Source organism: Cornus florida, unplaced genomic scaffold (assembly GCF_030987335.1).
Source record: "Cornus florida cultivar Cherokee Brave unplaced genomic scaffold, ASM3098733v1 CherokeeBrave_3.0.0_Hap2_Chr11, whole genome shotgun sequence".
Taxonomy (NCBI): Eukaryota; Viridiplantae; Streptophyta; class Magnoliopsida; order Cornales; family Cornaceae; genus Cornus; species Cornus florida.
In genome coordinates this window covers 43049630-43070578 of record NW_026775581.1, presented here as the reverse complement: position 1 = coordinate 43070578, position 20949 = coordinate 43049630, and the positions used below count along the sequence as shown (strand labels likewise).

Genomic DNA, 20949 nt, shown 5'->3' with positions numbered 1-20949 from the left:
CTGGGGTTACTTATGGAAATTTGCCTTCAGGTATTTCTCATTTTCTCCATCACACCCCAACAAGAATTACTGATGTTATGAACCAACAACTTCAATTGTCGTTAACCGAAGAGGAGGTTCATCAAGCGGTTTTTGCAATGGCCCCCCTCAAAGCTCCCGGCCCAGATGGTATGAATCCTTTATTCTATCAAAAGTACTAGTCCGTGGTAAAAAATGATGTGGTTGGTGCTATTTCTAGTTTTATGCATTCTAGCTTCATGTTGTCCAGTTTAAATCATACCAATCTTGTTCTTATTCTGAAAGTGGCAACACCCACTATGGTCTCACAATATAGGCCTATTTCCCTATGCAGTGTTGTATAGCGGATTATTGGAAACGTGCCTGCGAATTGCTTAAAATCAGTGTTGATCTTTATTATCAGTGATTCACAAAGTGCCTGGGCAACATATTACAAACAATATTCAGGTGACACACGAAATTATTCACTATTTGAAAAATAAAAGAAATAGGCAAAATGCTTTTTTGGCGTTAAAATTATATATGAGTAAGGCGTATGACCGCACTGAATGGCCATTTCTCTTGGAAATACTTTCTCGATTAGGGTTGAATCCTCATTGAATACAACTTATCTCCGCTTATATTTCCTCTGTGTCCTACTCTCTTGTTTTAAATGTGCGTCATGGTGGCCTCTTTAAACCAACCCGAGGGTTGAGGCAAGGTGACCCTCTTTCCCCTTACTTATTTATCTTGTGTGCAGAGGGCTTATTTCAGGCTATTCAAATAGCAGTGCATGCAAAACTCTCAACAGGAGTTCGGATTTGCAGGGGTACCCACAAATTTCACATTTGTTTGTTGCAGATAATTCAATTATTTTTTATAGAGCAACCCGTTCGGAAGTGCTGTACCTCAAACGTCTACTTAAAGACCATGAGTGTGCTTCGGGCCAAATTATTAATTTTTCCAAGTTAGCTATTTTTTTCTCCAAAAATGCTGATACTGATGTGAGGCAACAACTTTGTCGAATATTGGAAATTTCAGAGCAAAGGTTGCAAGCACGTTATTTAGGTCTGGTAGCTATTATAGGATGGTCCAAGGGGGATGTGTTTTGGTTTGTCTTACAAAAAATTCAAGATAGGCTAGCTCTATCGAAAGCTAAAATTTTATCCAATTGAGGGAAATAAGTTATTCTCAAGGCGGTTTTGAGCACCCTCCTGACATATGTGATGGCATGTTTTCGCATACCAATGAATTTGTGTGAGGAGCTTATGAAAAGTTTTCGAAGGTTTTGGTGGCGAAAGACGCAGGAATGCAGGGCTGTACATTGGTCCAGTTGGGCTTGTCTTTGTAGGAGCAAAAAAAAGGGAGGATTAGGTTTTTGAGATATGGAGGCGTATAATGTGGCTTTGCTCTCTAAGCAAGCATGGAATTTTCAAGTGACAAAACGAGGGTTGGCGTTTCAATTATATAAAACAAAATATTTTCCTCACTGTTCTTTTCTTGAAGCCTTTTTGGGTAATACTCCCTCATAGGGTTGGTGTAGCATTTGGTCTACACAACCCATTATTAAAAAGGGTGAGAGATGGATGGTGGGAAATGGGAAATCAATTAATCTATGGAAAAATGTTTGGATACCAAAAACGTCTTTCCCTTTGGCCCCTCAAATTGAGAATCCATCAGTAAACTTGGTTGCAGATATTATTAATGAGACGAGTCATTCATGGATTGTTTCTACCCTTAATCAATATTTCTCATCGGAAGTTATGGAAGCAATTTTGAGAATTCTAATTATCTTATATGAACGTGACGATGTCCAATATTAGTCCCCAACAACATCCGAAGATTTCTCTGTTAAAACAACATATTATATTGCTTTCAAAATGCTCTTTCAGCTCTCGAGTAAGGGAAATGGTGTTTTAAAGTTTAATGTTGTTGCCCATTGTTGGAAGTCACTTTGGCGATGTCATATTCCTACGAAAGTGAAACATTTTTTGTGGAAATGCTACTGGGGAGTGTTGCCTACTAAAGAGGTTCTTAGCAGGAGAGGTCTGTCCATGGATCTGATTTGTCCTTGTTGTGGTGGAGAACAAGAATCGGTGGAGCATCTCATATTCCATTGTCCTTTCGCTCTCCAGGTGGAAGTTATCCCCTCTTCGGTTTGATTTTACCCTTTGTCCAACTCATCGTTTGCGACATGGTGGAGTTTTTTGGGGCATGGCATTGTAGTTGGGCCTGTTAGATTACAACTTAGAAGTTTATTTGTGGTTTGTGCATGGCCTATCTGGAAGGCCAGAAATCAAGTGGTCTTTAATGGAACATGCTTAAGTCCACAGGATGTGGTTCAGAAGGCAATAATTACTTATTGGGAATTTATAGATGTTAATGTTAATAATCCAGAGGTGGTTGTTGTAGCTTTGATGGAGGGTGGAGTTTTAGATAGTCTTGTATGGGTTCCTTCTATAAGAAACGTGGTAAAATGTAATGTTAACGCCTCTTTTTTGGCTTCCAAAGGTTTGGAAGGAGGCGGCTTCATTTTTAGAGCCAACGATGGGTCAATTTTACAATTGGTGATTCTTAAGTAGTTTCCTGCGGCAACACCGCTTATGGCGGAGGCTTGGGTGTTGTGGGCTGCAGTGGAATGGGCTCAACATTTCAACTTTACCAGAGTATTGTTTGAAAGCGACTCTCGGGTGATGTGTGACGTGGTTAATGGTGGGCAAACTTGTCCTTCTGATATTTCATCAATTGTTTTTGATATTCAGATTATCTTCAATGCTTTCCGGAAATAAAATTATTATTCATTAAAAGGGAAGGGAATCATTTGGCTCATGAAACAGCTAAACTTTTTACATCTCTTCTTCCTGTGGATCAAGTTCTTCAAGAGCTTCCCGTCTTTTTGCTGAAGGTGGCTGCTTTAGATTGCCCTTTGTTTCCTCTGTAGTTGGTTGTGTTGTGTTGTTTTCTTGCCTTGTGAGAAAAAAAAGGCCAAAATTCTTGTATATGTGGCTTTTAGTGGGATATGATATTTTGTGGCATGGCTTATAGTTAGGTGAGTTTTAAAGGGCATTATTGCCAATTGAAGGTGTAGTGGACTTTGATTCAATGTAGGCCACACATTTAGAAAAAGAAGGAGTCAAGTCTTGACCACCCACTTCATTCCCTCACACTCTCATCCAGCCTTTTCTTCCCCTCTCTTCATTTCATTTTCTCTTTTTGGATTCATAATTTCTCTATAAGATTTAATCTAGTTGGGTTAAAATCTAGACATAGTGCAAAAAGGGAAGTTTATTATACTATTCAAGGGCTTCATTTTTATAACAATTTAGCTATCATTGGGTGTATTTCGGGTTTGGATCTAGGAGTTCATCATTTAAAGGTAGGGATGTTTAAAGTAACATGTTTTTTCTACTTAAAGTACCATTCTTCTTGATTCCATGTTATACTTGTTCTAAATGTTGAATTTGAAGTTGAAATGATGTTGTATGTTAAGTAGAAAAAATATGTCTAAAGATGATGTTGGTTATATGTGTATCTTGGTTGCTATGATGTTGAAAGCATGATTAATTGTGAAATGTGTTCCTTTTAAATATATATATATATATGTGTGTGTAAGATGATGATGATGGTTGTGATAAGCATGTTCCGTTAAGTAATTAGAAATTCCAAGCATGAAAATATTGATCTCTATGATGCAAGATTTCATTTAAGGCATGAGCACGATTAGGGGATTGAGGTCGAAATGGTTTTCAAATAATGTGTGGGAATGGTTATGAAAAGCGATTTTATGAAATGAATTGGGTTTCGCGAGTCCGGGGCTAATTCAACCTAGAGGGAGCGCGTGCTAGGTTTGGACGTGTAACATTGATTACTATGCCCCAAATGATTGTTGGTTTTCGAGTCAGGGATAACTAATCAATCTCGCCTCGGTAAAGTTGGATAGCAATTTTCAGTGTTTGTTGAGTCGGGTCGGGATTACGGTCGGGAAGGCATTGCATTCATGACATGTTGATATACTTGTGTTGATTATAAATTCTTGATATCCCCGTGTATGAATCCTATTTCTTTTACATATTCGTTGTGTGTTGACTCAAGGGAGTCCAAAGCCAATGTTTTAGGCATTTCCTATTGGGCTATTGTGTTCACCCCTTACTTAAGGACATGGCAAGGAAATTGTAGAAAAAACACCCCCGCAAGCTTAGGCGTTGGTTGATGCTATTTTGTAATCTTTTGTGACATTTTGTTATAGAATTGCATAGGCAAAGAATAATGTATATGACCTTATTCTTTTGTTAGCTTCAAGTGAAGCTTTTGTATTAATGGCCATGGGGCCTTATTGTTTTGTAAACCTATTCTTTTGGGTTTTGGATCATTCTTTTGAAACATGTATGTAATGAATCATGGAAGCTTTTATCTTTTGAATGACGAATCAATGGTTTAATTTGATGATTTCATGTGTTATTGTTGGGCTAAATGATGTTTATGGACTTATAATTGATGATTATTCACTCTAGGATGCAAATGGATGGGGTTTGGGAAGTGATTTATTCGATCACATGGGTTTCGTGCATGATTTAAATGATGAGATGGGGTCATCTTAACGTTTAGATCAGATCTGGGAACCATCTGTGCGAACAGATGCCCTCATCTGTGCGTATAGATGATTCATCAGTTTGACACCTCATTAGATTTTCCATCTAAACGATAGGATGGACCATCTGTGCGTATAGATGGTCCAATATTCATTGTTTGACCCCAGCTTTTTGTATAATTACCTTATTACCCCTAGACTTCACCAAAAACCTATAATAGTCATAGAAAATGACAATTTTAACCCCGAAGAGTTTGAAAGCTATAATTTAACGTAATAAATGGTTATTTTACCCTTTTAGGGTTTTAAACCATTGTTTAACTATGGTAAATGATAGTTATACCACTATTGACTCATGAACTACTATATTGATGTGAAATAACCATGAGTAACCTGTGTGTCCTCGGACTAGGGTAAGGACCCGATTAGCGATCTGGATCATTGGATTTGGGTCGTTACAAAATTGTTAAGATTTGTGACTTTAATATTGTTTGTTATGGTATTCATTGTCCTCTTTCAGGTTATTTTTGCCTATATATCATATGAAAACTAAAATTATATATTATTATAATAGGTTAATCACCAACTAACAATTAAAGGTATAAATAAATAACATATTGCAATCTGTTCAGTTGAATCTTAAAAACTATCAAGCTAACAATTGGGTAGTTTGATCGATGAAAGCTCCAAGGGTTGTGTTGTGTTTCAGTTAGAGGCGATTGACAGTTAAATTGAGTATATATATATATATATTTTTTGGTAAATATCAAGTTGACTAATTACAGATTATATCATATTATGATTGAAGGTCAGTTTTTAATAGATAAATCAATATTAAATTGGATTTTTTTTTTTAAATAGAATTGTGTAACAAATGTTTTACTAAACATTGTTATCTGTTTTCTGCTTTTAAAACTAGGACAACAATACGGTTAATAAATGTCATTTATGTGAGATATTAATTTTGTGATTGGTAAATTTCGGTGTCAAAATATGTTCGATCAAGTTGTAATATTTTATTTAATTTTTATGTCTCGTTGTCGGAAAGGGAACAACACGTGCAACCAATGTAATACCCCTAATTTTAAAAGGATAGACTCGGTATTTATTTATTTGTTTTAATTGTATTTTTAATTATTAATAATAATTTTGATTATTTGACTAATTGCTTATATGTTTAATTGAATTAGATATTACTTGATTATTTAATTATGTGTCTATGTATTATTTGTATTTGTTTATGTGTTAATTATTTAATTAGATTATATGCTTAAATGGTGTTTTGATTAATTGTAAATTAAATGTTTTCTTTTCTTTTATTATTTTATTTTATTTTTCTTTTATGGTTATGGCTAGTAGTAATGGGTCAACCAATTGGGTTCCATGTACTACTTGGATATGAGGTTGGATGTGTATGAATTATTACCCATGAATAGTTGTGCATAGATATATATTATATACATATATAAAAGGGAAAGTAATTTATTAATTACTTTTATGGTAACTTGGGTAGTAATATTTAATCTGATGTATATGTTTAATATTTAAATAATAAAAATATACATAAATTTGATACGTGTCATGTTATAAGTTACTTTATAATATTATGGTAACTTAAGTATTACTGGATAATCCATTAATAAATAATGGACTGTGTATAATTTATTTATTTAATAAAGATTTACTTAAATTATATACATAACATATTTTACTTACCTTTTTAATATATATAAAATGGAAAGTAATTTATTAATTACTTTTATGGTAACTTGGGTAGTAATATTTAATTTGATGTATATGTTTTATATTTAAATAATAAAAATATACATAAATTTGATACATGTTATGTTTTAAGTTATTTTATAATATTATGATAACTTAAGTATTATTGGATAATCCATTAATAGATAATGGAATGTGTATAATTTATTTATTTAATAAAGATTTACATAAATTATATACGTAACATATTTTACTTACCTTTTTAATATATATAAAATGGAAAGTAATTTATTAATTACTTTTACGGTAACTTGGGTAGTAATATTTAATGTGATGTATATGTTTTATATTTAAATAATAAAAATATACATAGATTTGATACGTGTTATGTTTTAAGTTACTTTATAATATTATGATAATTTAAGTATTATTGGATAATCCATTAATAAATAATGGGATGTGTGTAATTTATTTATTTAATAAAGATATACATAAATTATATACGTAACATATTTTACTTACCTTTTTAATATTTTAATATTTAATTTTTTAAGTTGACTTTGATTGGGAAAAGGGTTAGGGTTATTTTATTTAGCCTATAAATATATAGCTATAGGTTGCAAAAGGGGGTTAAAAATATTCACGTGATATATTCTAGAGAAAGAGAGAGTTAGAAAGGGAAGAAGGAAAAGGAAGGAAGGAAGAGAAAAATCCTGTAGAGAGAAGATTAAGGAAGAAGACGTTTAACTTTTGATCCGAAAGTTTAAGGTAAGTTCTTCTTCTATCTCTTTATCTTTAATTCGTGTTTCTGCACATGCCTAGGAAATTCCAGGATTTATTAAACACATAAAATTAAATAATTATGCATGATTTTGATTTGATTTCTGGTGTGAATTTTGATATGTTTAAATTATGTATTTTTCATATCTGTGAAATGATGGAATGTAGAAACATGCCTAGGATTCCTGAACATTAAATAGGAACTAGGTTTGGGGTTTAAATAAATTTAAATGGACTCAATCATAGTGATGCTTGCTATTTGAATGTTTTAAACAAACGAATGGATTTAATTTTTTAATATGTTTTAACAATTGAGATTAAATGTGTAGGATGAATTGGATATGGATAATGCTTATTTGACGGTATAATAAAATATTATCATATGTATAAGATTCAGTTTATGTATGACGTATGATATAGGAAGCTTAAATAAATAATAAGTCATTCCTATTTTGTGATAACTTGATATCATATTATCATAGGTATTTCTGGATTTTTTGATGTATTTCCTTAATCGTTACATCAATTGTTGGATTGTGTGGTTTAATGCACCGGTATGGGACGGTGGCATTCTAGGGACGGATTAACTTATCAGTTAAGTCCTACCTATTTTATATAAGGAAATGGATTAACTAAAATGTTAAGTCCTACTTATATTCAAGTCAGGTCAGCTGAACAAGTTGAATGATTTATGAAGGATTAATTTATTATACAAGGAAATGGATTAACTAAAATGTTAAGTCCTACTTATATTCAAGTCAGGTCAGCTGAACAAGTTGAATGACTTATGGAGGATTAATTTATACCGGACAGGATGGTTACTAGATTATATATATATAAGTATAGTGCCATGATATGAGCTTGAGTCTCAGGATCAGTGGTTAGGGCGTGTATATCGCCAGGGATGTGTAGCTAGATATAGTGTAGCTGTGTACCCTGGTAGGTTTAGGTACTCATGCCCACTATATGTGCGTTTTGCTTGTTACCTACTATTCAGGTTGAGACAACCCTATAGTCTGGTAAGGTTCTTTTAGTGTGTGTGTATATATATATATATACGGACTACTAGTTACTGTCGGATTGACTAGGATGTATACGTGTATCAGATCTCTGCTTGGACTGTAGTAGAGTAGAACTTGTTTATGGGCCTGACCCACCATTATTTTTCAGGTGTTCGTCAGGAGTAGAGGTTATTCGTGCTGAGCGAGGATTAGTCTATTTCATTATTCCGATGCTATATAAGAGTTCCTTTATGATTCAGTTTCCTGATTTAGACAGTTATTACTGTCATTTATTTAGTTTGGATTTTCTAGGGGTCCACACAGTATGGATTCCCGAGTTGTATTTTGGAGGATCAGTTGTATCAGAAGAGTTATTAACTAATAGAAATATATTCTGAGGTTTATTATTAGATTATCATTTTAGTTTTTTATTAGCATTTTATTTATTCTTCTTTATTCTTTTGTACTCTGTGTTCGTTTATTATCAATTTGTTTTGATATCTTCGGGTATTCGGGCGTGGGCCTGGCCAACCCGCATTCGGAATCGGGGGTATCACAACCAATATGTGTTCAATTTTGATTCGATTGAAAGTATGTTGGTCAGGACACACTATTTTTGTTTTTGGTGAGTTTTGACTCAGGCACTTGAATGATATAGTACAATATGTAAACTGATGTTGCGGAACTAGTTGTATTCTACACAACCAGTCGCGTTCTAAAATTCTCAAATTCGTTAATCATTCATTACTTACTGCCTATGCGGAACCAGTTGGGCTTAACACAAATGGTCGCACAGATGAATTTTCAAAAATGTTTTTCACACAAAAACTCACTAGGGAATGAGTCACGCTTCACGCAACTGGTTGCGATCTTGCAGACCAAATAGGTAAGTTGAATCTCGGTCTGTTTTGGCTTTCTCTTTTTGGCCAGATTTTTGCAATTCATACCATGCACGGAATTTACTTGTTTTCAAGTACAATTAGATTTTAAAAAATATATAAATACATGTTTTCTCACTTAGGGTTTTACGGCTTGTTGGAAATAAAATTTCAGAGATTTTGTGAGAGCCTTTGAGAGATATTTTTATCCAGAAAATCAATTTGAATTTTATGATTTTATTTTTGAGAGCATATACTATTACACGTGAGTGATCTTAAGGTGGTGTTATCTACTAATCGGAGTTCAAGCTTATTAAAAAATCAGCTTATTCCGTTCATAAAAGTAGGGTTTCTATTTGTCTTCATCAAATTATGATTTGAAGAAAAGGATGGATCGATTATACTTTGAAGGGATCAAGCATTCGTGGAATGTTAATTGATATACCAGCAATCCTTCTACAGAGATCAAGAGTAAGTCTAAGGTCGAGAGCTGTTGGACGAGGGAGTCGTAAAGGCAGGGTTTGTCAGCAATTAGTTTTCGGTATAATGAGAGGGTGTGACTCTGATACAGTATCGACTATATTTTATTTCAAACATAGTGGATCGTTTCATTAGAGACTGGGAAAGTCTCCGTGATTTTCATCTTGGTTGGTCGGATTTATTCTAACTAGGGTTTCTATGCACAAAAACTCAGTGTCATATCTCAAACTTTATTTACTTTACTTACACTTTATTTTTGCTTTGTGTGTTTGATTTTAATTTTATTTTGATAAAATTAAAATAAGTACAAATTGATAAAAAGAGCAAGTAAAACCTATTCACCTCCCTCTAAATTATTTTTAATACAAACTTCTACATCTTTTCTATTCCGCCTTGTACAATTCATAATTTGTACCATTTGTTTTTACTAACGAAAAACAAAATCATATTTCTATTTTCTTGTGAAAGCAACAATAGAAAACAAAAAATTACCGAATGCTGTCTAAAATACAGTTCATAAACTAAAATGCCCAAAATTCCTAGGTATTTTTGGACAAACATTGTTGAATTTAAACAGATCAGGGACGAGATTATTTTTTAAACGATTTTGAACGTGGAGGTGATTTACTTTGTTAAACGGGACAAATGCGATCCCGTTGTCATGTCTTGTTTAACTTCTCTTAAAAAGGGATTTAAAATAATCAAGCGAGCCCTGATTAGGGTATGATCCAGTTTCCAAGTTTACACATGGGGTAGATGACTCACAGTAACACAGAGTGACAGAACAAAAGCATTGGTAAAGACAATAGTACTTTTTAACCTTATCACACAATAGTGTATATAAACAAATAAAATTGTCCTAAAGCCGACACTGGGCCACCACCGCCAACCCACCATCTACAGCACCACCTTTCAGCCTGGGTATTTTTTTGGTCCAGTAAGCACTCATTTCCAAAACACCCCTTCTCTCTCTCACCCTCACTCAGCCTCTGCTAGAGCTGTTACCAGCTTTATTTCTCTGAGCACCACTATTATACCTCCTCCTCCTCTTCTTCTTCTTCTTCTTCTTCTTCACTTAGCTTGAGCTTGTTCCATCTCTTTATCATGGCTTGTTTGGTGTTCTTGGTCCTTTTGTTGGCCATGGCTGGGCATTCAAGTAAGCTCTCTTAATAACACCCCTTTTTACCATTATACCCCTTATTTTCCTACCATCGAACCAAACACTGTGCTTCTTCATGTGATAAATGCTCATTTTTATTTTCTTTATTTGTTTGTGAAAATGCCCCTTCCCTCACTAATTAGCCCAATATTTTGCAGCATCTTTTTTTTTTTTTTTTTGAATTTTTTCCCTTTACTGCAGCTGCATGCCTTTTTTTTTTCTGTCACATTGAAAAAGAATTTTCAATTTATACTTCTATATATATATATATATATATATATATATATATTTGAATGTATGAGATCTGATTTTTTGTGGGTATTTATGATGTTACTTTTCTTGTTAATTTTTCTAATATTTATGATGTTACTTTCCCTCACTAATTAGACCAATATTTTGCAGCATCTTTTTTTTTTGGTCACATTCAAAAAGAAATTTCAATTTATGCTTCTATATATATATATATATATATATTTATTTTTTGAATGTATGAGATCTATGTTTTTTGTGGGTATTTATGATGTTACTTTTCTTGTTAATTTTTCTACCTCTTTTAGCCTTTTTTTTAAAGCTCCCTTTTTATTAATGCTTTCAGCATGTTCTAAACTATAGTATATGATATGGTTTCTCAGATATGAGTTCCATTACTCTCCCTTCCCCTCAACAACAACAACAACAACAACAACAAAAAGAAAAAAGCAAAAAATGTACCCTCCCCCACCCTCTCTCTTTCTCTGTGTGTGTGTGTGTGTATATATATATATATTTGTCTGACCCATTTATATTTTTATATATATTAATAAATATATTAATTTTGTGTTGGTTTTTTTGGGTAGGTGCTACATGGTGTGTTTGCAAGGAAGGAATGGGTGATAGTGTGCTACAGAAGTCATTGGATTATGCTTGTGGAGCTGGGGCTGATTGCAATCCAATCCATTCAGCTGGATCTTGTTACAACCCCAACACAGTGAGGGCTCATTGCAACTATGCTGTTAACAGCTATTTCCAAAAGAAGGGTCAAGCTCAAGGCTCATGTGATTTTTCTGGCACTGCCACTGTATCTACATCTGACCCTAGTGAGTCCCTAGCCTCATTTAGCTTCTTCATTAATCTCTCTCTCTCTCCCTCTCACACACACACACAGACATGTATGGTCTTCAACTAGCTATATTTTTATCAAATTTTTCTTGGTGATTTACAGGCACTACTGGTTGTGTTTATCCTACTAGTGCCAGGTATGTTCTATTTTTTTTTTTTAAAATTTTTTTATTAAGACTTTTTTTTTTTTTTTTTTTGCCTTCTTTTCTGTAATTTGGGTAATGCATTGCTTGATCTATTCTTTCACTAGTACTAGAAGATGGGGTTCTCTATCAATTTTAGGGCAAATGCTGTGTGTGATTTTTTTTGTTTTGCAATGGTGCACTCCCTCTCCCTGTGGTGATCACTGATTAACCAAAATATAAAAAATACCCTCTAAATCTTGGAGCAGGATGGTAGTTTGGCAGGGGCAATAATGTCTTTTTAGTGGGACTGTTCCCACTGACACACTTTTTATTTTTTTATTTTATAATTTTAGGCTTAATGGTGACTGAAAATTCAACATCAAATGTGTAGCTCAAGGTTTCCCCTAGAGTATGCAATTTGAATGTGTCACAATAATTTATATATAATATGTATATATACATATCAGTATTGCTTTTGTATCAAAGGTGGATTCAGGGCACAATTTTCCTTTTTGGAATGAGTTTGATTCAGACCTGGTTCAAAGCTGAACCTGATCGTGTGTTGATAAGGGTGACATTCCTTTGTCTAAAGGCAATTACTTTTTCTTTTCATTGTTTCGCTAGTGAAATAGGCTCTCTTGTTTTCCCTAGGAAAGCACAACTTTTTAAGAGCATTTCAAGCCTCAATCCTTTATTTTTCATTCATACCATTCCACTTTATGTAATGACATATGTTTATATTATATTTATATGACCCACACATCTTTTTTGTTTTGTTTTTTTTTTTTTTTTTTTTTTTTTGGCACTTTTGATCTAATCTATGAGAGCGAGCTCTTTTTGTCATTTGACTCATTTTGTAATTGCATGATGATGTCTATTGACTGATTGCCCTTTGATTACTGGTTTTGTTGTGACTTTTCACTTTCTTCAAAGATTCTTGAAATTATTGGCATAATGGTATCCAAAGCCTTTTTTACTGGTGGTAAAAAATTAAAACTAATGAAAAGACAAAAATGGGTCCACCAACTAAAGGACCATATTACCCCTCAATGTAACTTGCCTATGGTAAAAAAGATGTCCTTTTGTGACCATAGTGAAAAACAAGTGAACTTTTTAAGGAGTCGCACATTTGATGCATGTATGGTTTTAAATTTTAAAACTAAACTTTACATATTATTAATTAATAAAAGTTTTCAAAATATATGGACATTTATTTTGCAACACTGCACAAAGGGGGACAATAATAATTAAACACACTGCTTTTTGAGAGGGATAAAATAATTACAGGTTTCTTTTTTCTTTTCTTTTTTTTAAAAAAGATAATATACTATGTATAAAAATACTATGCCATAATTATTTTTAACAGAAGAAAGAAAGAAACTGATTTAGAGAATAAAATCCATTGCATTTCTTGGATGCATTAAAATGGGATTCATGTGAATCCCACTTCAGTGCATCCAAGGGATGCAATTCTTTCTACTCTCTTAATCAGATTTTACTTCAATGCCATTGAAAGGATGTCCTTTGATATGATTTTTTAATATATATTTTAAGTTAAGCATACTGTTACCGAATTCTTAATTAATTAAAAAAAAGTCTTAATTTGGGGGGCGGGGGGTGTGTGTGTGTGTGTAGCCTAATCAATAGAAAATTTTAAATTTTTTTTTAAGTTTTAGACAAGAAATGATAGGTCCCACCAAATGGGTAGCCCTTGGACTTAGGTCCAAAAAGTAAAGTCACATTAATCTGTGGTCAGAAACATTGGACCTGTTCAGACTGATGCAACAAAAACAGTGCTAGTGGTGCAATTATTGATGGTTGTGATGGTGTGGGCCACCTCTATTACAACCGTTGGATGGCCACCTACTTTGAGATCCGAGCCAGCTTTTTTCCATTTTTCGGTTCGGAACATCTTGTGGGTTGTGCATTGTCAGCACCTGTGTTATTAGGGTAGTCCTGCCCTAGCAGTTCTGATATTTGGACTACTGTCATTAAAATCACCTTAATTAGAAATTCTTAGTGCCGACGAATCACAAAATGGCATGTTAGCATCTTGTGATTTGGCCTGATTGATTTGTTAATTTTTATATTATTATTTTTTAAATAAATAAACAGTAATAATTTTATAATAAATAAAAAGTTTCACGAAAACATTATTATCTAAGACATACTTTGTACAGTCGAAATTGTTGCTCTCTTTGTTGGCTGACTTGTGTTTCAGGTCCGTAAATTTCATTTGAAATTCACCTCATTCAATAGATGAGATTGACAATTAATCCTGTCCGAAGCATTCATTTTATAACCATTAACCACTTAAGATTGCCTTCATAGAGAAATGATTTCGAGAGGGCGTAAAATTAAGGAGTTGTGAAAGAACTCTTGCATGAAAGGATTGTCCGTTGGGAAGTGTAGGGTTTGGAGAATGAGGCTAGAAAAGGACTTACTTAGCTTTGTTTGTTTCTGGCTAGCCACTTTAAATATTGACACAATTTCGAAAGTCTAAAGTGGAGATTAATTGGTTTTTTATTATCAATATAATATAATATGTTCAACAATACATATTTCACCTTAGTCACATTTTAAATGTGTTTATTTATTTATTTATTATTATTATTTTTTAATTTTTACGGACAACCATGACCTAGTTTAAAGTTGAACATTATGTCTTGTTAAATCTCATTACTGTGTTTTTCATTAATTTCATTTAGCTTTATAAAATAATGCATATAAAGTAGTACAGTATGTCATTTCACTATTGATGACCCTGACTCATTACGCATTCATTGCCGTGACTTGTCACTTTCTTCAAAGATTCTCGAATTATGAGCAAGACAGTTATACAATGTCTCTTTCGCCTATTGAGGAAAAGACCATATTGCCCCTTTAATATTACTCACTAGTCTCTATTATATGACTTGGATAAAAAAGATGTCTTTAGGAGAGTCGGTCATGAAAACGTTTGTCAAATATTCTCTTAATCTTAAAATAAGCACAATTTTTTAAATTAATCCTCTAAAATATAATCTGTTTAACGTTATAAATTTAGAAAAGTTTTATAAAACATTCTCATGATTTAAAGAAGTTAAATTAAATTTTATTATATAAATTTTATAAAAAACATAGGACACTGTTTGGAAAAGGGTGGTGTACCAAACTGCTTTGGCAGTAATTGCAGCTGATCAGAAAATATAAATTTGAAATTGGTGGTCATAATGGCCAATTATTTATGGATGTGATTGCGTGGGCTATCTCTATCTAAGCCGTTGGATGGTCAAGTGCTTTGAGATCCGAGCCGGCCTTTCAAATTAGGACTCTTTTGAGGATTGCATGGTTGGCACCGAAAGTTATTAGGCAATGCTCCAAGAGCTGGGGCCAGTGTTACGGTATAAATCCTATTGTAGTTGCAAGAACATTACGGATGTTATCAAACGTGGTGAGTGAATAGAATTGATGTGAGACTCGTTACATGACGGACTCCATATGCTAGCTTGCCAAATACTCGCCACAATTGGTGAGCAAAAACAAACATAAATTTTTTAATTTTATTTTATTTACTTTTTTATTTAATTTTTACTTATTTACTTTTCATAAATATCTATAACTACCAACGGTTCTTTGGCATTTTAAAACTTTTTAAGAAAAAGTCAAACAAACAATTGAAACAAAAAAGTTTTAAAAAAGTTTTTACAAAAATTTAAAAAAAAAAAAAAATAATAAAAGTGGTTAATTCAACCAACACGGTATCTACTGGCTGGGCTGGCCGTGTCAGCCTAATAGGCTAATGTGGTTCTCCATCTAACAAAAAATAGAGTCAAAAGTGGAGAGGCACACCGGATGCTCTTGGGGCATTAAGTATAGTTGCCTTAAGGGCATTCGGTATGGCTCTCCGCTTTTGTTTAAATAGAGAGTACATCAGCCCAATACTGAAAGTGGCTGGCTGGGCTAACTACGTTTATTATTATTTTTTTTACTTTTGTTTTTTGTAAAATTTTTAAATTTTATTTTTTACAATTGTTTGTTTGTTAGCTATATTTGTAATGACTATATATTACCAACAACTATATATTCAACCGCTATTTTATTTTGTTTTTTTAAAAAAATATATTTTTCAATTATTTGCTTCTCATATATTACCTATTTAATATTTTCTCACAAATAAAAAGAGATTACATTTGACCACCTCCTTCCTTGAATTTATTCAAGATTGATGGAGTAGATGGATAGTTCTAGAATGAACCTCGTGTTGTTGAATCAGATTTGGAGCAATTTCCAAATTCGTTAATATCAAGATTGACAACGCCTCTCTTCCTTATTTGTTGATTTAGCTTGTGTTTCTCTTGTTGAGCTTTGCAGTGGTTTTGCAACTTGGATTTATAAAAAATAGACAATAATTGAAATTAGTCAGATTCTAAATTAAAATTTAAGAATTTAAATTTTTTTACAGAGTAATAAACTTACTAAATCTTTAGCGTTGAAGCCACTAGTTGGAGTGTCTCGGACGGTTTTATAGCATTCAAAAAATTTGTTTACTTTTGGATGAAGGTGGAAAAATTGGTTCATAAAGCCATTGCTATATCTTTTCGTCGTGCCCTCCGAGTTCAAAAATTAGTTTGGATTCATTCCCAATACATGGACCTATGTTGATCCGAACCCGTGACTTGATCTTTCCCAATCATCATTCATGCTATGCATAATGTTTCTTCTTTTTTTTATTTATTTATTTTTTTAATTATTTTTATTTTTATTATTATTAATTTTTTCTTTGGACCAATTGAGCTTCTTTTGCCTTGAGTAGGTTGATGAGATGTCGAGGTAGGTATTGGGGTTGAGATGGGTATTCAGATTGAGGTTGAGATGAGTTATTGGATTGGAAAAAATCTTAAAAGTGCTTCTCATAATTGAATTCCGGTAGTAATTCAGAGTTATGAGATTAGTTGAAGCAAGGGTTGTAGAATCGAGGTCGATGATCCATGAAGTGTTGAAGGATGTGAATTGAGTGAAATGAGTATGGTATTTATAGAGATTACTTAAAAAAAGGGTCAAAGAGCCGTTGCGGCGCCCAAAAAAAGAAATAAAGAATAATATAAACATTGAAAGAGCTGTTGCAAGCTCAAACACTTTTAAAAAAAATGATTCAAATATAAACATTGAAAGAGTCAAATATAGAAATGTAAAAAAAAAACTGGAAAGGCTCAAATATAGAAATGTAAAAAAAAACTGAAAAGGCCAAAGAACCTTTGCAAGTTGTAACGGCTTAGCATGTGGAGCCCGCCATGTGGCGAGCCCGACACCAGCTCCATTCACTCGCCACAACTCTATTCACTCGCCATATATGGCAACATATCGGATGCTCTAATATTCAGGTGTGTCGTTCATGTAGTTTTAATTATGAATAATGTTATGCTTTTTTTTTTTTTTTTTATCTTTATGAATAAATAATAAACTGAATAAATGTTGATAAACATAATTTTTTTAGGTAGAGTTGTAATATATAAGCTGTTATGGATCATTTTCTTATATGTAAGTAGAGGGTTATCATGAGACGACTCTTATTGAGCTCATGTTTCAAACAATGACACAAGTTCTCATGAGAGCCATCATGAGAGCTTTTTTCATCTAAGGTGTTATAATAAAACTTAAGGTAAAAATCATAAGTTATGAAATTAAGGTTTGGTAATTTCATAAGTTACAGTTCCAAGGGACATTTTTTTTTGGACAGAGGGAGTATAAAGTAATTTCTTATATTTATCTTTACATCAGTTTACACAAATTGAGTAGCTTTATTTGGATGAAACATCACTAAAACCTTAAGACTAGTTAGTTGTATATGAATTTAGGGATAACAATGGTCCAAGATATGTTATGTACAGTCGAGACTGTCCAATCTCATCTGTTGGATGAGGTGGGTCTAATGTGAGTTTTATTGTGAGACCTGCCTCATTCAATAGATGAGGTTGGACAGTTACGTCTGTCCAAAACATTCTTGTGATGGCCTTTGTAAGTACCTAGTTGTTAATGTTAGTTTGTTATAAATGATTTAGAAATAATGATATGGTCCAAGATATGCTATGTATAGTCGAGACTGTTCAATCTCATCCGTTGGATGATGTGGGTCTAATGTGTGAGTTTAGTGTCAGACCCACCTCATTCAATGGATGAGATTGGACAGTTACGTCGATCCAAAACATTTTTTTGGATGGCCATTATAACCACTTAAAAAACTGTCTTTACAAGGCAAAGATGCAATTAAACTAAACTAAATACATATTGAATGTAGCAAAGTTGTTAGTTTGGTCTACGGTCTTGTTTCTTAGGACTTCTTTTTGAGTTTTTCTTTTTGAGTTTGAACAGTGCATTCATCCACTTATATTGCCATTTTTAACCATCTTTATATGGAAAAATAGAAATATAACATGGATCGAAGTGTACTCCACAATCATTACAAGTAACAAGGGGAAGTCTACTTTGAAGAATTAGGTACCCCTCTTGTGCATTGGACGATTCAGTGCACAGGGGAGGGTGGAGATCACCCCACATGGAGTGTGGTTCCCAAAAACAGATTGAACCCTACCTCATGTGGGGTGATCTCCACCCTCCCCTGTGCACTGGACCATTCAGTGCACAGTAGGGGATCCGGGTTCTTACTTGATAGCTTTCTTCAAGTAAGAAAATGTTACAATGAACCAAGTTCGGTTATATGTCATAAATGATCTTAATTTTATCCTAGCATCTTTCACAGTAATTTTATTGGGATGAAACATTAGCATAACCTATCTTAGCGCTTAACATTGGTCAATTATAAATGAATTATGATCGTCTAAGAAGTGTTGTATACAGTTGAGACTGTCCAATCTCATTCGTTGGATGATGTGGGTCTCATGTGTGAGTTTTAACGTGAGACCCATCTCATCCAATGGATGAGGTTGGACAGTTATGATTGTATAAACATTTCTGGATGACCTTTATGACAAACTTAAGACTGCATTTATAAAGAGAAGATGCAAATTATGACGCCAAGATAACATGTAATGGATATAGTATATAGTTTTCAGCTGGTCCATAGTCATATCTCTTAAGACTTTTAGAGCTTGGAAACTGTATTCCTTCACTTGTATTGCTACGCTATTTACATAAAGAGAAATTTTTTTTATTTTTTGTTATACAATTTTCTTCCTTAAATCAACTAAAATATATCTCTGGAAGAACAGGTTAAAAGAAATAACCTAGAATACTCCTAAATGTATATCTTAATGAACTTAAAGGCTCTGTATTCTATTTCTTGAATTCTATATATCATAAAAGTGGAATATTTCAGGTATTTTTGGAGTGCAAATATCATATATCTCTTTTCAATATTTGAACTTCCTTTCTTTTTATACTGATTATCAACATTTTGCTTGTTGTATTACCTGTTTAAGCTCTACAACGCCTACCAGTACTACTCCGGTCACGACAACGCCAACCACGCCTACAACCACGACACCATCATCGACGACCACACCCATAAGCGGCTCTCCTTACGTGACAACACCTTCCACCGGAGTGGTTGGCACCGGTTTAGGCCCGTCCGGAGTTGGCATCAACACAGATATGAGTCATGGTGGGCTTGCACTTCAGACAACCAGCTTCTTCTCTTTCTGGACAACCACCTCCTTGTTTTCAGTATTCATGTTATTGTGGGGTTGAAGAAGTAGAGTAGTGGTCTGTGGTGGTGGTGGTGGGGTAGGATGGTCAATATCAATGTTGGAACCTCAGTACATGATGTGCAAAGATGGTGTTGGGTATGCATGCGACTCTTTTAAGTATTAGTTTGTGGGGAATATCTAAAAGACAATCTTCCTTAAATTTGTTGGTTTCCTCCCACCCTTGCTTGGGAAAGATGGGCTTTAATTTTGATTCCTTTTGGGTGGTGATGTGGTTGCTAGTGGGGATTCTCTCTCTCTCTCTCTCTCTCTCTCTCTCTCTCTCTATATATATATATATATATATATATATATATATCTCCTTTATGCATATCTAGATCAATTTGGTAAATTATTAATTTGATGAGCCTATGAGACGCATGTTCCTAGTTGGTACTTTTCCAAAACATTGTTACTAGTTAATTATCAATGCATGGGCCTATCTTAACATATATGCACGTTATTTTAATTATGTTGGCTTTGTTTATGGTCGGCTACTTTAGGTGCTTTGAGGAATGTTCACTCGGTTTTAATTTGCCGCAATTCCTTCTGATTTTGTTCAATGTGTTATTAAGTGTTTTTGTTTACAAGTCTTAAACCTGTTATTTATTCAACGTTAATTAAATATGAAACGCGAGAATGTGGCCTGCTTGGTGCTTGAACAAGACTAAATAATTAAGGGTAAATTACACTCACATCCCAGGTGGGTTATATTTCAGCTATTTCAGCTAGATGAACATTTTTGTTTTAATTTTCACTTATACTTCAATTTACATATGTGAATTGACCTTTATACCCTCAATTTTTTAATGCAATATTTATGTAATTTTAAATGACATAAAGGCCCCTATATATATAATTTTTTTTGTAGGCAATTGCAGTGGCGAACCGGAGCCTTTCCTGTCTCATCTCTTCCTCTCACCTCTCCTTTCTCTCTCTCTATCTCAAACTTCCCCTTCTCACTCTAGAATCTGTTCCATTTCCACCTCTCTACACACTCACTACACACACATATATATATATATATGTATGTATGTATGTATATATGAGGATCTATCTGTGCTTTATGTGTGTGTGTGTGTGTGTGTGTGTGTATATGGAATACCTGCAAAGATCTAGCTCCTTCCGTTACATCATATTTTTATTTGGACAATGAGTACCATTCACGTAACACTGGCCTTCCTTTGTAAATGCTTATTAGGATGATCAATGTTAGTTGAATATTGTTTATATAGACCTTTTAGATTCTGTGGTAAAAGAATACTTATTACTATGTTATGCTTGAACTCAACTGATTAAACTTCGTAAATGGGTTATCAAAAGCATTACACATATACACATGATTTTTGGGGTCTGAATTAATTTTTGGGTATTTGGCAGATTCAAAATTGTGGGCTTTTGGGTCTGGGAACTCATAATAGCAGATTCAAACTTGTGGG

General features: G+C 33.4%; 1 protein-coding gene across 2 annotated transcripts; it reads left to right on the top strand.

Annotated features, from left to right (window-relative positions):
* Positions 1–10354: 10354 nt before the first annotated feature.
* Positions 10355–19741, top strand: LOC132283667 (PLASMODESMATA CALLOSE-BINDING PROTEIN 3-like). Of its 2 annotated transcripts, XM_059785668.1 has the most exons (5): positions 10355–10602; positions 11238–11312; positions 11442–11681; positions 11807–11840; positions 19247–19741. In XM_059785668.1, the coding sequence occupies exons 1-5, from the start codon at positions 10551–10553 to the stop codon at positions 19512–19514; spliced, it is 669 nt and encodes a 222-aa protein (XP_059641651.1). In that variant the 5' UTR covers positions 10355–10550; the 3' UTR covers positions 19515–19741. The 2 variants fall into 2 exon arrangements, with proteins under 2 accessions (XP_059641651.1, XP_059641652.1); XM_059785669.1 differs by lacking the exon at positions 11238–11312 and having other exon boundaries at positions 10357–10602.
* Positions 19742–20949: the final 1208 nt, after the last annotated feature.

Excerpts from the sequence above, each read along its gene's own strand:
- LOC132283667 (XM_059785668.1), top strand. The coding sequence starts at position 10,551 with ATGGCTTGTTTGGTGTTCTTGGTCCTTTTGTTGGCCATGGCTGGGCAT. Across the intron at positions 11,682-11,806 it reads TGTATCTACATCTGACCCTA|GCACTACTGGTTGTGTTTAT; the intron begins GTGAGTCCCTAG and ends GGTGATTTACAG. Across the intron at positions 11,841-19,246 it reads GTTTATCCTACTAGTGCCAG|CTCTACAACGCCTACCAGTA; the intron begins GTATGTTCTATT and ends TACCTGTTTAAG.